The sequence below is a fragment of the Pistacia vera genome, unplaced genomic scaffold (genome assembly GCF_008641045.1).
Source record: "Pistacia vera cultivar Batoury unplaced genomic scaffold, PisVer_v2 Contig673, whole genome shotgun sequence".
NCBI classification, from domain to species: domain Eukaryota; kingdom Viridiplantae; phylum Streptophyta; class Magnoliopsida; order Sapindales; family Anacardiaceae; genus Pistacia; species Pistacia vera.
Genome location: NW_022196527.1, coordinates 295,369 through 312,531, shown reverse-complemented (window position 1 = coordinate 312,531; position 17,163 = coordinate 295,369). Strand labels below are relative to the sequence as shown.

General features: G+C 36.1%; 4 protein-coding genes across 6 annotated transcripts; all 4 read right to left on the bottom strand.

Annotated features, from left to right (window-relative positions):
• Positions 1-1,610: 1,610 nt before the first annotated feature.
• LOC116113049 (F-box protein At5g49610-like) lies at positions 1,611-4,100 on the bottom strand. Of its 2 annotated transcripts, none has more exons than XM_031399193.1 (2): positions 3,938-4,100; positions 1,611-2,873 (listed from the first exon to the last, which is right to left on the bottom strand). In XM_031399193.1, exon 2 carries the CDS (start codon positions 2,865-2,867, stop codon positions 1,797-1,799), a length of 1,071 nt encoding a protein of 356 aa, XP_031255053.1. In that variant the 5' UTR covers positions 2,868-2,873; positions 3,938-4,100; the 3' UTR covers positions 1,611-1,796. The 2 variants fall into 2 exon arrangements, with proteins under 2 accessions (XP_031255053.1, XP_031255052.1); XM_031399192.1 differs by having other exon boundaries at positions 1,611-2,879; positions 3,938-4,099.
• A 696-nt stretch (positions 4,101-4,796) lies between these two features.
• Positions 4,797-5,394, bottom strand: LOC116113088. The gene has a single exon (XM_031399243.1). The coding sequence runs from the start codon at positions 5,392-5,394 to the stop codon at positions 4,825-4,827; it is 570 nt and encodes a 189-aa protein (XP_031255103.1). The 3' UTR covers positions 4,797-4,824.
• Positions 5,395-6,062: 668 nt separating this feature from the next.
• On the bottom strand, positions 6,063-10,717 carry LOC116113023 (acidic leucine-rich nuclear phosphoprotein 32-related protein). The gene is made up of 2 exons (XM_031399158.1): positions 9,108-10,717; positions 6,063-7,467 (listed from the first exon to the last, which is right to left on the bottom strand). The coding sequence occupies exons 1-2, from the start codon at positions 10,251-10,253 to the stop codon at positions 7,213-7,215; spliced, it is 1,401 nt and encodes a 466-aa protein (XP_031255018.1). The 5' UTR covers positions 10,254-10,717; the 3' UTR covers positions 6,063-7,212.
• Positions 10,718-11,901: 1,184 nt separating this feature from the next.
• On the bottom strand, positions 11,902-16,505 carry LOC116113078 (plant-specific TFIIB-related protein 1). Of its 2 annotated transcripts, none has more exons than XM_031399232.1 (4): positions 15,745-16,505; positions 15,496-15,654; positions 14,214-15,026; positions 11,902-12,377 (listed from the first exon to the last, which is right to left on the bottom strand). In XM_031399232.1, exons 1-3 carry the CDS (start codon positions 16,330-16,332, stop codon positions 14,241-14,243), a joined length of 1,533 nt encoding a protein of 510 aa, XP_031255092.1. In that variant the 5' UTR covers positions 16,333-16,505; the 3' UTR covers positions 11,902-12,377; positions 14,214-14,240. The 2 variants fall into 2 exon arrangements, with proteins under 2 accessions (XP_031255092.1, XP_031255094.1); XM_031399234.1 differs by lacking the exon at positions 11,902-12,377 and adding an exon at positions 12,734-13,735.
• Positions 16,506-17,163: the final 658 nt, after the last annotated feature.

The window sequence follows — 17,163 nt, the reverse complement described above, 5'->3', positions numbered from 1 at the left end:
TAACGACCTTCAACTAATCTCACAAAGACTTGAAGTTAACGGCCAAATAAATCTCTAATGATTACCCCTTATTAGTAATAGTAGAAATTCGAACTTATAACCTCTTAGAGTAATACACCTAAGAGTTTTAAGAGCATCTCCAAATGATTATTTATATGACTTAAATTCTTTATTATAAAGAATCTATCCATAAAAACAAGAGTCTAACATATTCTTTATCTTTAAAATATAAATTAAAGAGTGAATTTGAGAGTCAAATTTCACTCTCTATCCTAATTTTAATTAATAAATTACAAGTTCCTATGCATTTTATTTATTAATTCTCTCTCTTATTAAGTCTTTTTCTTAAAAATAAAGAACATCTTCATTAAATATAAAGAGTCTATTGGATTTAAATAAAAATTGTGTTATTTATATTTAAAATTAATGAAGATGCTCTTTATTTATCTGAAATATGCTCTTCAAAATAAAGAACACCATTGGAGATTTTCTTAAAAACAAAGAGCATCTTCATTAAATATAACGAGTCTATTGAATTTGAATAAAAATTGTGTTATTTATATTTAAAATTAATGAAGATGCTCTTTATTTATCTGTAAGAGCATCTTCAAAATAAAGAGCATTATTGGAGATGCTCTAAGCAAGCGTCAAACTAACTAGATAGTTATCAAGTCTTAAACAGCAACGAATTTAGGCTTCGTTTGACTCACATTTGGGAATACTATTATTAGTATTCCTAATAAAGTTAAACAGTAAAATTGCAAAAACTCACAATAGTATTCAACTTTTTTTAAACTCCTTAAATTTGTTAATTTAATTAAATACCCTTAAATATTTTTTTAGAAATTACAAAAAAACCCCAACAACCATATTTACCAGATTCCAGGCACCACCGCCGAAAAATGGCCAGAATCTAGTATAATGGCACACTACCAACTGAATCTGGCTGGTAGTGCGCCGATCTAGCTTTTTTCGGTCAAATCCACGACGGATCTGGCCAGAAAAGACTAGATCTAAGGCCAAAGTTCTGGCCGTTGACGACCAAATCTTTGATTGTAGTCAGTCGTCAACGACGACCGACGGTGGTGGCCGACTATCCATATTTAATGAGTAGATTGAGGATGTTTTTGTTAACTTTTAATATTTTATTATAAGAGTTTTTAGTAAATGAACAAACATAGGAAAGGTGTTTAGTAAATAAACAAATATAGAAGGTATTTTTATTTATTTTTAAATCCTACGTCATAATACTCACCGAATTCAACTTTTTAAACTTTTTTCCATAAACTTTTCTAAAAAATATAAAAAAGTGAACCAACCAAAGCCTTGGTCTTTTACTTGTTTTTCCCTATTTTGTCAGGCTGTTAATCACTTCTTTAAGAAGTATTCCAATTCTATTTAAACAAAGTCATGAATACAGTAGCAGTGCGGATATAATTTAATAAAGTTACTAACCCACTTTCCCCGTCTGACGTTACCAATTTATGTTCCTAGGTGGCAGAAAAATGCCGTACCACATTCTTTGCTCAAAGCATTAACAAAACAGAAGACAACAGGTTGGTTATCCATGTAAGTTCACACCAATATAAAATCCAAAATCATAATAGTGATATTATATTTCTCTGAAAAGCCCATCTAAAGATAAGAGTTTAATCAGTAAACGAAAGGAGCAATGTTGCTACAAACATAAAAGCTCTAAATAAACATAACCAAAACACACAACTATTAAGTTCCAAACCATGACGGCCTCTAAAGTTAATTTTAGGGCTGTGCAGCAGTGCAAGAAGAGAGATTAACTAGATATCAACGAGGCTATTCACGTAAGAAACGATCTTACCACTGATGATAGAAGATTCATTCATAAGGATTTTGGCTTCTCTTGTCTTCATGTCATATGAATAAAGTGTTTTCCCTGACTGAAGGACCAAATTATCATCTTGTGCATACAACACACCATCTGGATTAAAAACAGCCCCGCCAGGAGCAGAATCGTCTAAAGTGATAAAGTGTGTTTCCCATGTCTTGATATTACTATGCATTTGCATTGTATTTGTGTATGTATTAGATAACACTTTAACATACAGCTTCTGATGAGATACCGACAACCCGCAAAGTTTACCATTGATCACGCCCAAGGTCCCACCACCATAGTAGAGTTGTGACCGCTCGATTGTGAGATCAAAAGCAAGAATTTTAGTATTCCTTGCTGTCCAATAAATAATACCATTTGCATGAACACCTGAATTTGGCTGGATCTTGCAACTCCCAAGGAAAATCTCACCAGAAGTTCTCCAGGATCCTTCAGCAGAGGAATATATCTCAAATTCGTATCCATCAAGTTCTGATGGAAAGGCACAAACAAGCTTGTACTCAGCCGTAAATTTCAATACTGATGGTTCAAAAATGAGCACAACAGCAGGTTCAGGGCCATGATAATTTTCTGGTTTAGGAAGCTTTTGCCATTGTTTGGTAGCAGGATTGCAAATGTAGTAAGCATTGTAGTCAGTGAGACCCTGGCAGCAAAGTAATCCATTAGAAGAACTCTTAATGTCAACAGCTTCAGGCAAAAACTTCAAAGAAGGGTCCGGAACACCATAGGCCATTGGGTTGAGCGAAAGAAAGGATTGATCACCAGGTGAGGACTGAAAAAAGAAGCCTGAGATCTTACGGAAACTGTTTGACTGGTTGTGTGCAAAGAAAGGAGTCGAGATCAGGAACCTCCAGTCTCGACAAACTCCTGTAAACCGAAAAAGTGATTTAGCTGGAAGGAATTGAAGGGCATGCTCCCGTATAATATCCTTGAGATCCAAGTAGATCTTGTTATTGCTGCTTCCGATGATGGAGCTTTGTTTTTTCCCCTGATCCATATTTAACTGCAACTGGACCTCAAAGTTTATCAGAATGACCATTAGGAATATATAAATTAAAGAAAAAAGTGGGAAGCAGCCCGTGAATCTGATTAGTTATGATGAGAATTTGAGAAGTGCCAGATAATTATTTAATCCAGGGTAAAGTTTTGGTTTTAAGTTCTTTATTTATTTCCAAATGTTGCAGTTATGACCTTTCTGATAACAATTCATTATTACTATATAGAAACCAAACAAATAACTCTACTTCATCGGGGAAAAAAAAAAAAAAAAACACTGAATAATCTTTAGTTGAATATTCAAGAGAAGTCAATAAGTTTGTAAAATAAGTACTCATGCTAGTACCTTAAACTAACCGATTTACTATCAGATTCCTGTATTGCAAGTCATCTTAAACCTTATTGCTTAAATATAACTAAATACCAAACAACTTTTAATGCAACCAAATTAAAATATTTCCAGCCATATAGCTGTCAAGAGACGGAAAGTTCAATCAGTTTCACCAATGGTGTACATGTTTCCCCAAGGTAAAAAGGCACTATATCAATTGGAATATAAGATTCTTTTGAGGTATCAAGCATCTTTTTCCTTCTTTCTGTTCCTACTTCGAATCCTTTCTAACAGAAAATACAACTCCAACAGCCAATTTATCCATGTTAACAGAAGAAAAAACATTAATAGTTGGACTTACAGTCACTCACATGATCAGAAGAAGTAACATTCAATTTTCCAGAAACAGACAACACTTGCTTTTTCCAACTAAAAGTAAAATGAAGTGAAACACGGACACCTAATTTATATTTATTTTAAAGGCTTACAGAATATATATATGTATATTGGTTTTAATCACTTTTTAAACTTGTTTTCTTTTCGGTTTTCTCGGCAACCAAACACAACCAACTGAAAACCTAAAACAAACACATCAATTTCAGACGATCAACGGTTGAAAAAAGATAACCAGAAGACACGTAAACAACACAATGATTAAGTCAATAATAATGATTAACAAAAGGATTAAAGGTAAATCAAAATAACGAAGTTTAGAGTAATGATCAGGTAAAAAGCCATACCTGATGGTGATAATCGTGAAAAACAAAGGCGGGGGATGATGCGACTCGTTGAAGAAGAGCCAAAAATATGTAGTGATAACAAGAGGACCAAGAAATTGTGAGCAGATGGACGTATTTGATTCGCTCTGCTCTCCTAAAGATTTAATTTCAAGTCTTGGTACTTAAGCGATGACTTGAAGCTTGACTTCGACTCCCAAAGAAAACCGTTTTACGAGCTTGTTTGGATACATTGATTATTTGTTCTAGTACGGAATAGCTCTATTCTATATTCACTTTAGAATTTTTAATGGTTTTAAAAAAAATTATTTTTTAAAAAATAAATATAATATAATAAATTAACCTGTGGGATAAGATGTAAGATTTTAGATAAAGATAAACAGATTTTTTTAAAATGATTTTAGGATAAACTTTTATTTTATTTTATTTTTGGAAATTGAGGTGTTTAGGTCAGCTTGCTCATTTCAGAGTCTATTGAATACTTTACAAGCTCAAAAAATCAGTTAAACCACAATGTTATTGTGGTAAATTGACCCTAAGGTTTAAACCCATAAACATAAGTGAGGGAGCAAACATTTTTTACCATCAGACCAACCCTTTGGGGTTTAAATCTAATGTAATCACTATTAGATTGCCTAGAAGGAAAAACCCCCAATTTTTAAAATTGGAAGTTGAATTACTTTACCTAAATATATGAAGTCTTATTTCTCAACTGGGACATAATTCTATTCTATTTCAGACGATTTGAAAATTTGTAACATTCAATGAATTTTCAATTACATTATAATTTAGGCATATCAACTATAGCTTTATTACTAAATACACTCAGTTTGGAATGAAGTAACACCACATACAGAAGATAGAATTTTAATGGCTGATATCACATTATCTCAACCAAAGCATTGGTCAGTTGGGAGAGGTCCTGGAATGGAGCCTTGCTCAAGAAATTGTAAACCAAAGACGACTAGAATGGCAAGCAATGATAAGTATGACAAACCCTCAACGGCTCCCAACAATCCGAAAGGACCATTAGGGAGACCAGAGCCAGTTTTGGTTTTGGTATACAAGGACCAACCCACAATTCCCACAACCGCTAGGTAGCTGACTCCTTCTAGAGCACCAATTGAACCTCCGGGACCGGGGGGTAGGCCGCACCCAGTGGTTTTGAGAGTGTAAAGAGACCACCCAATCACTGGAGTTGAGACTAATCCACCACCTATTGCTGCTTTTTCTAAAACTCCATTGCCACTTTCACTGCTCTCCTTGGTCATGCTTAATACCTTGAGTGGGGTGTGAAAGTGCAACCTTGATCTTCTCTTGTGTTGTGGTGATGATAGTGAGGCGGACGTGGAGATAACAGCAACACTTTGAGACTCATGTTGTCTAGGGTGTGAAGTGTGGCTGTGTAGCCAACTACAAACACTTTTGAGGGAGGTGAGACTATTTAGCGCCTTATCCATGCTTGTGTGATAACTGTGGGTAGGTAGGTCCAATCTTAATTAAAAAAAAAAATCTCAAATACTTATAAAAGCATTAGCAATGTTTTATTGGACAAATTACCTTGGTCAATCGAATAGTTCGATAGAAATTCTTGGATGTATTTTCAAGAAGGTTTAATAGGGATAGTCTTAAGCCTTACCTAGCCGGTAGTTTCAGGATCTCACGAGATTAGTTGAGGTGTACGTAAACTGGCGGACATACCTAATCATCGAAAAAAAATGTTTATTGATGGACAAGTATTTCACATAACTTTTTCTCCTAAATTTGTTCCAAGTTTTTATATAATTTTTTATTCATTAAAGTGATTAACAATGTGTTATTTTAAATATAAACCGTGTAGGTTTAATTTAAACTTATCATACAAAAAAAATTGATCCACCAAGTCAAAAATTGTATTATAATTTGTTCAAAAAAAAAAAAAGGGTGATGCAATTGAAATTTATATAAAAGGGTTTTAAATACTCACGAGAATAAATAACTTGATTTTTTTTATTATTTCCTTTCATTATATGATTGAGAGGTACAAATGAAATGACTTAATTATTAATTCAATAAGTTGGAATTTGAAAATGATTAGATGGACTAAAATAAATGAATCAATTTCATTAACCCTGCTGTAATAGAAAGATAAATTTCAATATTATAGTCAAATATATACGCTATAATGTAACAACTTAATATTGAAGATCATACATATGGAGCCTGAATAAAATGAAAAAAATGATGACTTGAAGAGCACGTGCCAGCAGAGTGACAGTTTGTCAAGCGAGAATAAGTGAATAACCGAGTGGCTCCTCAAACTTGGATCCTTCTAATTACCAGTGATTAATGAACTCGCTGCTACAGTTTTAACAGAGAAAATGTAGGCTTCAGCTGCGAGCTTGAATGAAGCTGTGGACCTTGAGCTGGGCTGGGCCGGGCCGAGAGAGTCGAACAATGAGATTCGCTGCACCGATATTTAAATAGCCGTGCACAAGCGCCGAGCAAATAAATACTTGTATCCGAAAAGAGGCAATTAATCTACCAAAGAACTCAGGAGCACCACCATACAAAGCATCAGATGATAAATTAAGTGGATCATGGCTACTCAACCGTTAGATGATCACTGAATACCCATCAAGCTAACAGGCCCCATATATCACATGACTTCAGAAACCTTGGAAGGGGAATAATTCGGGACCAGGTTAAAACTAATGAAACCCCTTCGCTATCTACATAGAATTAAAATGCCACCTGTCCAACAGCCCTGCAACTCATAAATAAAGCAGGCTACCAATCACAGCTTGACAAATTATATAATGATAAAAGGTATTGAACACGTCAAACGCCCACTTGAAATTGATTGAAAATTGAAAACTATCTACATAGCGATGCGTTTTACAAGCCCCTTTTTAAAACCCCCGCTTGGACAAACAGAAGGAAAAAAACAAAAGATTTTTGAGAATATTTAGTTTCCCTCCATTTAGAACCCCCTTTTGAAACAAAAGCACTGATGGGTTTGGGCGGTGAGAGTGAGTTCTCTCCCTACATAACTGCCATTTGAAAATATCATAGCAACGGCTATGTAAGAGAGGGCAAGCGGGAAAGAACTACTAACAACCTTTTGAACTAAAGGTTCCACCCAAGATAAAAGTTTCTTTCTCTATCTATCTATCTATCTTCTTCCTAAACATTGTCATTGTCCAAGAAGACATAGCCAAAATCACTACCAACCAATCTATCCAACTGTTTTTTTCCAGACATTAACTAAACATCTACGAATGAGAGATGGAAAACAGCTAATGGTGCTTCTTTGATGATGATTCAACAACATCCTCATCATCCTCACCACTGTCATCTTCATCAACATCATCACCTCTCTTTCTCTTCAGCTGTGACGGAGCTGCTGGCAAATCTTGAACTTCTTCATCATCTTGTACTTCTTCTTCTTCAACTTCCTCTTCATTCCCTGCCTCCATATCACTGCCTCCACCATCATCTTCTTCAGCCTGCTCCACTGGCTGAACTAGGTACCCTGCACCACAGTCTTCCTCCTGCCATTCCAGAGAACTTCCCACAGTTAGAATCAGAGAACAACCAAATAATATATATATATATATAACCACAACTGAACAAAAATTCTGAAATACAAAAAGCACTTAAAGGAAAAACTGCAAAACCGATATTACACAAAAGAGATAACACATACTTAAAAAGCAAATCAAAACCATGGTTAAATCCAAAATCATGCAAAGACTATTGGACAATAAAACTCAATTAAAAGAGAGATGAAAAATAATCAATCAAGCATGTAAAGCACAAGAGTTGATCAGGTTACTAGTTTAACTAATATTTAGAGTAAAATAATGCTGCAGTCACAAAATAATAACCGCATAACAAGCATATATCTGTGCATAAATCAGTAAAAGAATATAAAACTAGCATAGACAACCAAAATAAAAATCACATTCATGGTTCAGGTCATTGAAACAGCAACAAGGGCACATCTGACTGGTTAGATACAAAAGTAACTTGATGTATTTAACTGCATCCGACGAGATAATATCACATGTAACGACCAAGTACCCTCACCAATAATCTCAAATACAAAATTCCCACTAAATGCCAAGCTCCATGTTAATGAACAATTAAAGACATTCCCCCTAAAACCTGGACAATATGATTAACAAATAAGAAGTCAAAAAGTTCCCTAAAAACATGAAAAAACAGAAATGACATCATGTCACATCTTATAATGCAATACTGAATGTTGAGTATAAAAAAAAAATCCTGGGAGCTAAATTTTGAAAATGCAATTACCAAATCATTCGACAACCATTTTCAAAACTTACATAAAAAATCTCATGTGCAAAAAAAATAAGTGTTCACTCTGNTGAACAATATGATTAAGAAATAAGAAGTCAAAAAGTTCCCTAAAAACATGAAAACACAGAAATGACATCATGTCACATCTTATAATGCAATACTGAATGTTGAGTATAAAAAAAATAAAAAAAAAATATCCTGGGAGCTCAATTTTGAAAATGCAATTACCAAATCATTCGACAACCATTTTCAAAACTTACATAAAAAATCTCATGTCCAAAAGAAATAAGTGTTCACTCTGTTCTTAACAGACACAGTGTATGCCATAGCTTCAAAGAAAAAGTCAATGAATCGAATTTTCAATCCTCTGAGGTTGATCATTTTTAAGGCTTTAGACAAAGGAAACACCAAATAAGCAAACAACAATAAGATAATAGAAACATATAATCTTTTTCCTAGTACATCTATAAACTACAAAGAGCGCTTTTCAAAATTCACAAGTCATGAATAAATAACTGTTTAATAGAAGTGGGAACATCATGTTTAATTGAATGACCCAAAAGCATTTATTTGCTCTACAGCAACACGCTTTCAGTCACAAAACGGAAGCTATGACATCAAAAAAATTGCGAAGGTCTAATTTCGCTGCCGAATTTGTGTTAAAAAAGATATAAAAGTTAACTGCAACAAAAACATATACAATAATGCAAGAAATTAAACAGCATTAGCACATATGCAACTTAATAGCAGACAAGTAGGCTTCTCATCTGAAAACACAACCAGCAAAAGATCCATTAACCCAACAAACATCCTCAGAAATTAAAATTTTAATAAAGAAAGCACAAATAAGATTGTATATCATTCTCACCTCCTCTTCATCTTCAATTTCAAACTCCCCATCATCCTCAACAGCTTGCTCCTCCTCCCCAGTCTCCCCATCATCGTCACCATCTTCCTCCCCCTGCTCATGACCATCAATCTCTCCTTCCGTGCTTGTCAACCTCCCTGTACTCTCAGGGTCAGCAAAATACCCATCTATCTCATCATTATCCACCTCCTCTTCTTCATCTTCATCATCGTTATCATTATCGTTATCGTTATCATTATCATCATCATCGTTATCATTATCATCCTCATCATCATCCTCAACTCCATCTTCCTCATCATCACTTTCCCCAACGGCAGCCACATCTTCTTCCTCAAAAATTTCCTCTCCGGATTCAATTTCATCATAATCGTAACCCTCATCTTCAAAATCTACATATTCCCCATTCACATTTTCATGTCCATTTGTCTGATGGCTCGTCTCATTGGGCTGTCGGGCAGTCTCAGTCTCTTCTTCATCTGCATCACTCTCTTCATCCTCTTCAGCATCTACAATCCCTTCTATATTCTCGCTGTGCCCATTATCCCTCCTAAACAGCCTATCCTCACCATCGACTTCTCCACTCCCAGGATCATCCTCATCATCTTCATCGTCATCATCCTCCTCATCATCGGATTCAGGCCTCTCGTTCTCCTCTGCATCCATCTTATCCAAGTACTTCAAGGACTTGATCATTGCAAAAACCCTAGATCGATAATCTTTCACTCTGGTGACAGGACACTCATACAGATCGAGAGAAATGAGCTTAAGTTGAGCCAAGGGCGCTAGATCTTCAATGAACTGGATCCGGTTGTTTGACAAATCAAGGTCGCGAAGGGAGTCCAAGCCCGCTTGAACCAGAAATTCTAGGCCTCCTGCGATGCGGTTGTCAGAGAGGATAAGTTTCTCAAGGTTTTTGAGTCGTGGAAACTGCTCTAGCGATGAAACTCCTATATTCGCAATCGAAAGAAGCTCAAGGTTGTCAAATCTCTCTAGAAGACTCGGCGGTGGCAACCGCCCTTGTACACACTTCACCGCGCCGTCTAGAGTTAACGTTCGAGCCGCTTTGTGGTCCTTTTGACCGTCTAAAGCTGTTTCCACCGCTCTCTCCCAGATCTCATCCATCAAATACGAAACCCTATATCTCATACAACCAACTATTTCTATAACCTACAATTTGTTTATATACTCAACTTATTTACCTTTCCTTTTTTATGGAGAAATTGATTAAAAGCATACAGAACAGTGATTACTGATTTTAGGGCCAAGCTAAGAGCACTAGGATATAAGAAAAAATAGTAATTTCATGGTGAAAAGGAAATAAACTTTTGAACCAAACAGTAGCCTTAACAGTATGACTAGATTTCAAAGATCTATGGCGGACTTGATAGGTTTTATCAAATTTAAAATTCTTCAAAACCCTAATCCTAAATTTTCTGGTGTACGGTACCTCTTCTTCGATTGCTTCAAGAGAAACACACAAATGTAATTAAACCTAATTTTGTTTTTCTCTCTCTGTTTCTCTCACTTTCTCTCTCTTGTTTTTATTGGCTAAAAGGAGGCGAGTCGGGATAAGCCTGCGGGCGCGCGGTTCGCGGCTAGGGTTTGGAAGTGGCCAGACTAAGTGGTGTATATATTTGCGCGTTTGAATTATTGCTGAGATGTGAGACGTTGGATTCAAGAGGACGCGGATCGATGACTTGGAAGAATGGACGGCAGAGATTGGGGATATATGTGTTTGTTTTCGAGAAGGATGTAGACAGGCGAGAAAGGATATGAAAGAAGAGGGGACTGGGGATCTTGAGTTTAAACACGTCACATTTCTGTGTAAATATCGGGGCGGCTAAAGAAATGCCATAGAGATTTCGATAAATTACGCGTGTGCCATGAGCATGCAACGTTCGGATTAGCTAAGCGTTATGTGACCCGTGGATCGTTACAAAGACTATCGTGTAATACAGACGCATGATTACTAAGGTGTTACTGACCGCTTTAGCCTTTAGATCTAAACGGTTGAAAAAAAATATCTAGGAGCTCTCACAAGTCACAACTTTGGTACCGTTGTAAATCTCTAATATAGCGATGTATATCAGATGTTTTTTAATTTATATAAACAATTGGTAAGATATGTATCATTCATGATTAAATAAATGTTATTTGAAAATAACAATTTCTGTACGAAGAATTGGTCTTCCCATAGAGCAATTATTCCATTCTCTCAAACATTTTTTTTCTGTTAGTTTTAACATTACTCACTCCTTCCTCATAAACACCGTTTCTCCGTCACAAAATTTCAAATCCCATCAAATGCTTGTTGAAGTTACAGCTTGTAGGCAAAAAATAATACCAGAGACACAAATCACACAATCCATTCTCGTAACCTTTTTTTCACGATCTTTGACATGACAGTTTCTTAGTAGTTAACTAGCCATTAGTCAGTTCGCAAAATAGATCCCACTTACTTTACGAGCTAACCAATAATGAACAAACAAATATTGAATGCAAAAACCTACCGAATTCCAAAATAAACTGTACACAGCTCAAGCCTAAAATATAACAACAAAACTACCTCTCAGCGTATCAGATACACGAGTACCAATTGTACTACACATCTGAAGGATAAAATATAAGAACAGAATATATCAAAAATCAAACAAACAAATATTTTGAGGTGCCCAATCCATCCATGGGCAATTCTGTGACAGTTCAACAGACTGGATATTTATTCTAACATAATGAAATATGTTGCATGATGCATGAAGTGACACAAAAACTAAAAATAATTAAGAACTAAGAATTCAGAACAATCTTATATAATTTTTATGGTTATGGTAATATATACCAGAACGCAGGACTCATTTCTCTAGAATCACTTGGTGTTTGCATATTGTTTGGCTTTTTTACGTTCATTTTGAACCCCAGTTCCCTTAAGCTCAATTTTATCTGGGAGGAACTTCGATGGATATACTTGAACACTAACAGTAGACCCACAAGAAGATGGGGGCCTAAATGGCCACATGATTGAACTCACATTTGAAGCTGAAGTAATCGAAAACTGGCTAGGCCTTACAGAATAAATAGTAGCCTTTGTGTTCTCATCTACCTTCTAGTATAACTCTTGATAATTAGACTGCATATCGATGTTGTCCCCTCAAGGAACTCTCTGAGTTTTCTCTCCAGCTGTCTGAACATTAGAAGCTGCAAATGGAAGCCAATGCTGCGTGTAGGACAGGCAAATTCAACATAGTGGCATTCGCAACACGAGCACCACCCCTGAGATTTCAAAAACTGCAACTTAGATGCTAAGTTTGGGGTTATTATACAAAAACCACCTTTTATTTAGGAAATTAGTCATATATCACCCTTCCCTCAACTTCCATTATAAAAAAAATATGTATATATATATATATAGAAAATAAGAATTTTACCCATAGGATTTAACTTATCCTATATCTCTTACTAAGTTAAAAAATTAAAACTAATTTTTCCCTTTTTCTTTTAAAAAACTAAAACTAATTATTTTTCTTTTTTTCTTCCCTTTTTTTTCCTCTTATTTTCCTTTCCTTTTCTTTTCTTCTTCTCATTCCATCCCCTCCCATCTCTCCCTCCTTTCGATTCATTTTAAACAAAAAAAATCAGCCTAAATGTGAAAACTAAACAACCAAAGTGGCAGCACCAATGGTGGAGATTCAGCCCATCAAGGCCACCTGCGACCTAACGCCACAGCCCAGCAATGCCGAGAAGCTAGTCGTAGCAGGTAGCCTGCGGCGCTGCTGCTGCTGTCGCAAAGCTGAAGGTGGCCTGCAGCTACCAACTCACGGCCTGGCACTGCATCCCAATGGCCACGCTCGCAGCCTCCAACACTCATCAGCTCAGCCTATCTCTTCCTGCCTCCTGCCTCCTACCATCACAACACAACTCAACATTGCCCAGCTCCCACACCTCTCACCTTCACAGAACAAGCTGAAGAAACATAACCTAAAGACTAATCAAATTAACCAATCAACAGACCCAATATTGCCTCGCACCTCCCACCATCACAGAACAAGGCAAGAATTTAACCTTCAGACTATTTAATTTAGTGGTGTGGGTTTTAGCTTATATTGTTTGTTTGTAATGATTATGTCTTATGTGTTGATTTTTTATTTCTGGTAAAGGGTTCGATTCACTTCGTTAAATTTATGTTTATCTTTATTTATTTTAAATATATCTGGATTGAATTTTAATATTTGGTAAAGGGCGGACTTCACTTAGGTATTCAAGTAGAATTTTTAATAGAAACTGGATGTAAAGACGTATTACCCCTGTTCATCCACATCTAACTGTCACTCTTTGAAACATCAGGGATAGTTGTTGCAATTAACTCTAAATATTTATATCATAACATGTACATATGTAATAAAAAAATTGAAGAGATTAAGCAATTGTAGTAACAGTTAAAAATGCGATTTTTACGTTAATATAAAATAACAATGTCTGCACAAAGAGTTGGTCTTCCCATATAGGAAAGTGGTTCAAAAATATAAAACTTTAAAAAAAATTCTTCCATTCTCTCTGACTTATCTGTTAGTTTTAACACTAATCACTCCTACCTCATAATCCCCCTTTCTCCATCTTCTTTAGTTGGATTCCTCTAAGGCAACTCCAAATTTCAAATCCAATGGCATTTCAATTTGAAGTTAAAGCTTCTAGTTCAACACAAAAACCTACCAAATTCACAAATTACCATACACATCTCAAGCCTAAAATATAAGAACAAACTACTTGTCGCCCACCAAATACACAATATCAATTGTATACATCTAAATGGTTAAAACATAAGAAGAAAACTAGCTCTAGCTCATCAAATGCACAATATCAATTGTACACATCTAAAGGTTAAAATATAAGAACAGATTTATCAAAAATCAAACAAACAAATATTTTGTTGTTCCCAATCCATCCATGGGCAATTCTGTGACTGTTCAACAGAATGGATATCTATTCTAACATGAAGAAATATGTTGCATGATGCATGATATGACACAAAAACTGTCAAAATAATTAAGAACTAAGAATTCAGAATTCAGAATAATCTAATATAGTTTTTATGGTTTCAGTGATATTTACCAGAATGCAGGACCCATTTCTCTAGAATCACTTGGTGTCTGCATATTGATTGGCATTTTTACGTTCATTTTGAACACCAGTTCCCTGAAGCTCAGTGTGATCTGGAAGGAACTTCGATGGATACACTTGAACAGTCACAGGAGATCCGGAAGAGGATGGAGGCCTAAATGGCCACATAATTGAACTCACGCTTGAAGCTGGAGTATTCAAAAACTGGCAAGGTCTTACAGTAGTAATAGAAGCCTTTGTGTCCTCATCTACCTTCTGGTCTAACTCTTGATAATTAGACTGCATATCAATGGTGTCCCCTCGAGGAACACTCTGAGTTTTCTCTCCAGCTGTCTTAACATTAGAAGCTGCAAATTGAAGCCAGGGCTGTGTGAAGGACTGTGGCAGGTTCAACATAGAGGCATTTGCAACACGAGCATCAACACTACTTTCAGCTTCTAAGAGCTCATTTGGCTTAGTCTCTGGCTGCTTATCTTTGTCCAAAGAAGTCACTTCACCTGAATCAACTTTAACTGTTGATGTACGGCCAGAAGCAATTGTAGTAGTGGGAAATGCTTTCTCCGGAGGGACAGCTGGAATATAATTAGATGGGAGCAGGTCATCCCAGTTCTCCAATAACTCCTTGTATACTTTTCTTAGTGTAACCTCAGTCAGACCTGTCACTTTACAAATCTCAGCCTGAGTTTTGCGTTTGTCTTCTAACTGGCAGGCCAGATATATAGCAGCTGCAGAGATGCTAATGGGGTTCCTTCGAGTACAAAAGCATTTGTTAATTACAACTTCTCCAATGTGAGTTGCCAGCTCCTGAGAAAGTTACAAGGAGTCAATTATGCCCAAGGTTTGAACAGAAAGTATAACACCTTAATCTTCCAACAGAACGATATAATGCCATCAAATAATACTACAGGTAGATGTATCTATCAGAATTTCTTTTAAGTCCAGTTGGTAGCCAATATAATCAGGATAGAAATCAAATTTGGAATTTTGCAGCAGTATCTTTCACTGATGTTGGTTCACATATTCCTCTAAATTCCAATCCATTTCGATATATAACACAATTTCTCATGATAAGAATCCCTTACTCCCTTTCAGTTTTAAAATATTTCAACAGTTTTCTTGAGATGCATAACCAATACCGTTTCGCAATTTAGTTACAAACATAAACACACAAACAAAGGATTTTCCTCTCCCTATTTAGTTGTTAAACTTACTGCTACAAGTTTCATAACTGCCACAAGATTCAGCCAAAACGAGAACACGGAGAAGAAGTTACCTGAGCAGATTTGTTGAGTTGAAGAAGAGTACAAAATCTGGGCATATGAACTGATATGGAGTTGCTATTAATAGGCTGGCTCAGTTGCAAAGCCTCTCCAAGTATCTTTATGTACTTCCCAATCTCCTTCTGAGGCACATTAGCCGCAATCGAAATCTCCTATTGTTTTAAAGCAGATATCAAACATAGAGACATCATAGACCTTCACCTAAATAAAATTAAAACTAAAGAAATAAAAATAAAAATTACCTGGAGTGTTCTGGGCTCTTGGGCCTCCCTAATGGCCTGAACAAGAGCAGCAGTGGCAAGAGCCTCAACGCTCCGGTTCCTTAAACAAGTTGCTGAACAACAATCTCTAAACAACTGAAATGCGTGATCAGATATATCATAATCCAAATCTAAAATTGACGCCACGTCAATGATCTGCATATATGCTCTTAAATTATCAACCACAACCGTTGATGACGTGGAGGTTGAAGAAGAGGATATAACTTCGAAGGTTCGTTCAAGCTCAGCGAGGTGGCCAAAGAAGGAGTGAGAGGAGCGGAGGAAGAGTGGGCTGGGCTCCAGGGACCAGGTGGAGAAGGCCGTGATGAAGCCCGTCGGCTCGAAAGGGTCGTCGTCGTTGTTCTTGTTTTGAAGAGCGGGGTTGATGGTGGGGAGATCGGAGGTCACGAGGCAGAGTGGGTTGTCTTGTGCCCGGAGATGGTATAGGTGGTGGTTTTGGGACTGTCGCTCTTCGACGACTCTGTCGCATGAGGTGCACTCCGTGATTGAGCGGCCAGTGGTAGTGGTGGCGCAACGTCCCTGCGCCGCTGAGCAGTAGGGACACTTCATCTAGGCTCCGGTTGTCTCGTTAATTAGCCTCGATCATTTGTGTTGATCAACTTCTTTTGTTTATTATTCTCTACTTTTCAGTGAAGAAATGAGTGAAGCCACGAAACGAGTAACCAAACACAGGGTCTCATGAACCCCCAATTCTGTTGATAACGACATTCAAGAACGTTAAACTTTGCATAAAAAATTAGGGCAACTATGTAACTAATAAAAATTGAAACATGTAATTAAATGAGTTTAAATCAATCATTCATCAATTAAAACATTATTCGCTCATTCGTTAAACACAATGTATTATGAAATAACGAGATTGATTAAGAAGAAAAAAATATCATTTTAAAAATGGAGTTATTTTTGTGATTAACGTCATTATTTTTCTTCTTTTAGTTTATGTTGGCAAACCCGTAAGCTTATGATATATACATGTAATGAGGAGAAAATTTAGCTGACCGGCCATTCCAAGTTTGGATTTAAAAAAATGACCTTGAAACTGTTTATCATTTTTTTTTTATTTAGAGAAGCTAACGTGGCACAGTTAGGATCTATTAAACATGTAAATTGGGTTAAAATGAAAAGATTAAAACATATAAGGACAAAAATAATTAATGAAAGTTTTTAAAATTCAAAAATTGAAAAAAGAGCCCCAAATATTCAAATCGCTTAATCGAAACCAATTAAGGCAAAAATCGATATCTTCAATCCCTAAACGCATCCGTGCAATTTTCGACGATAATAGTCCACGTTCCGGCAAATTTTCACACCCAAATTCAATCCTAAAGCTTCTTCCTTTCTTAAAACTATGGCAAACATTAACAATGAGGAGGAAAACCC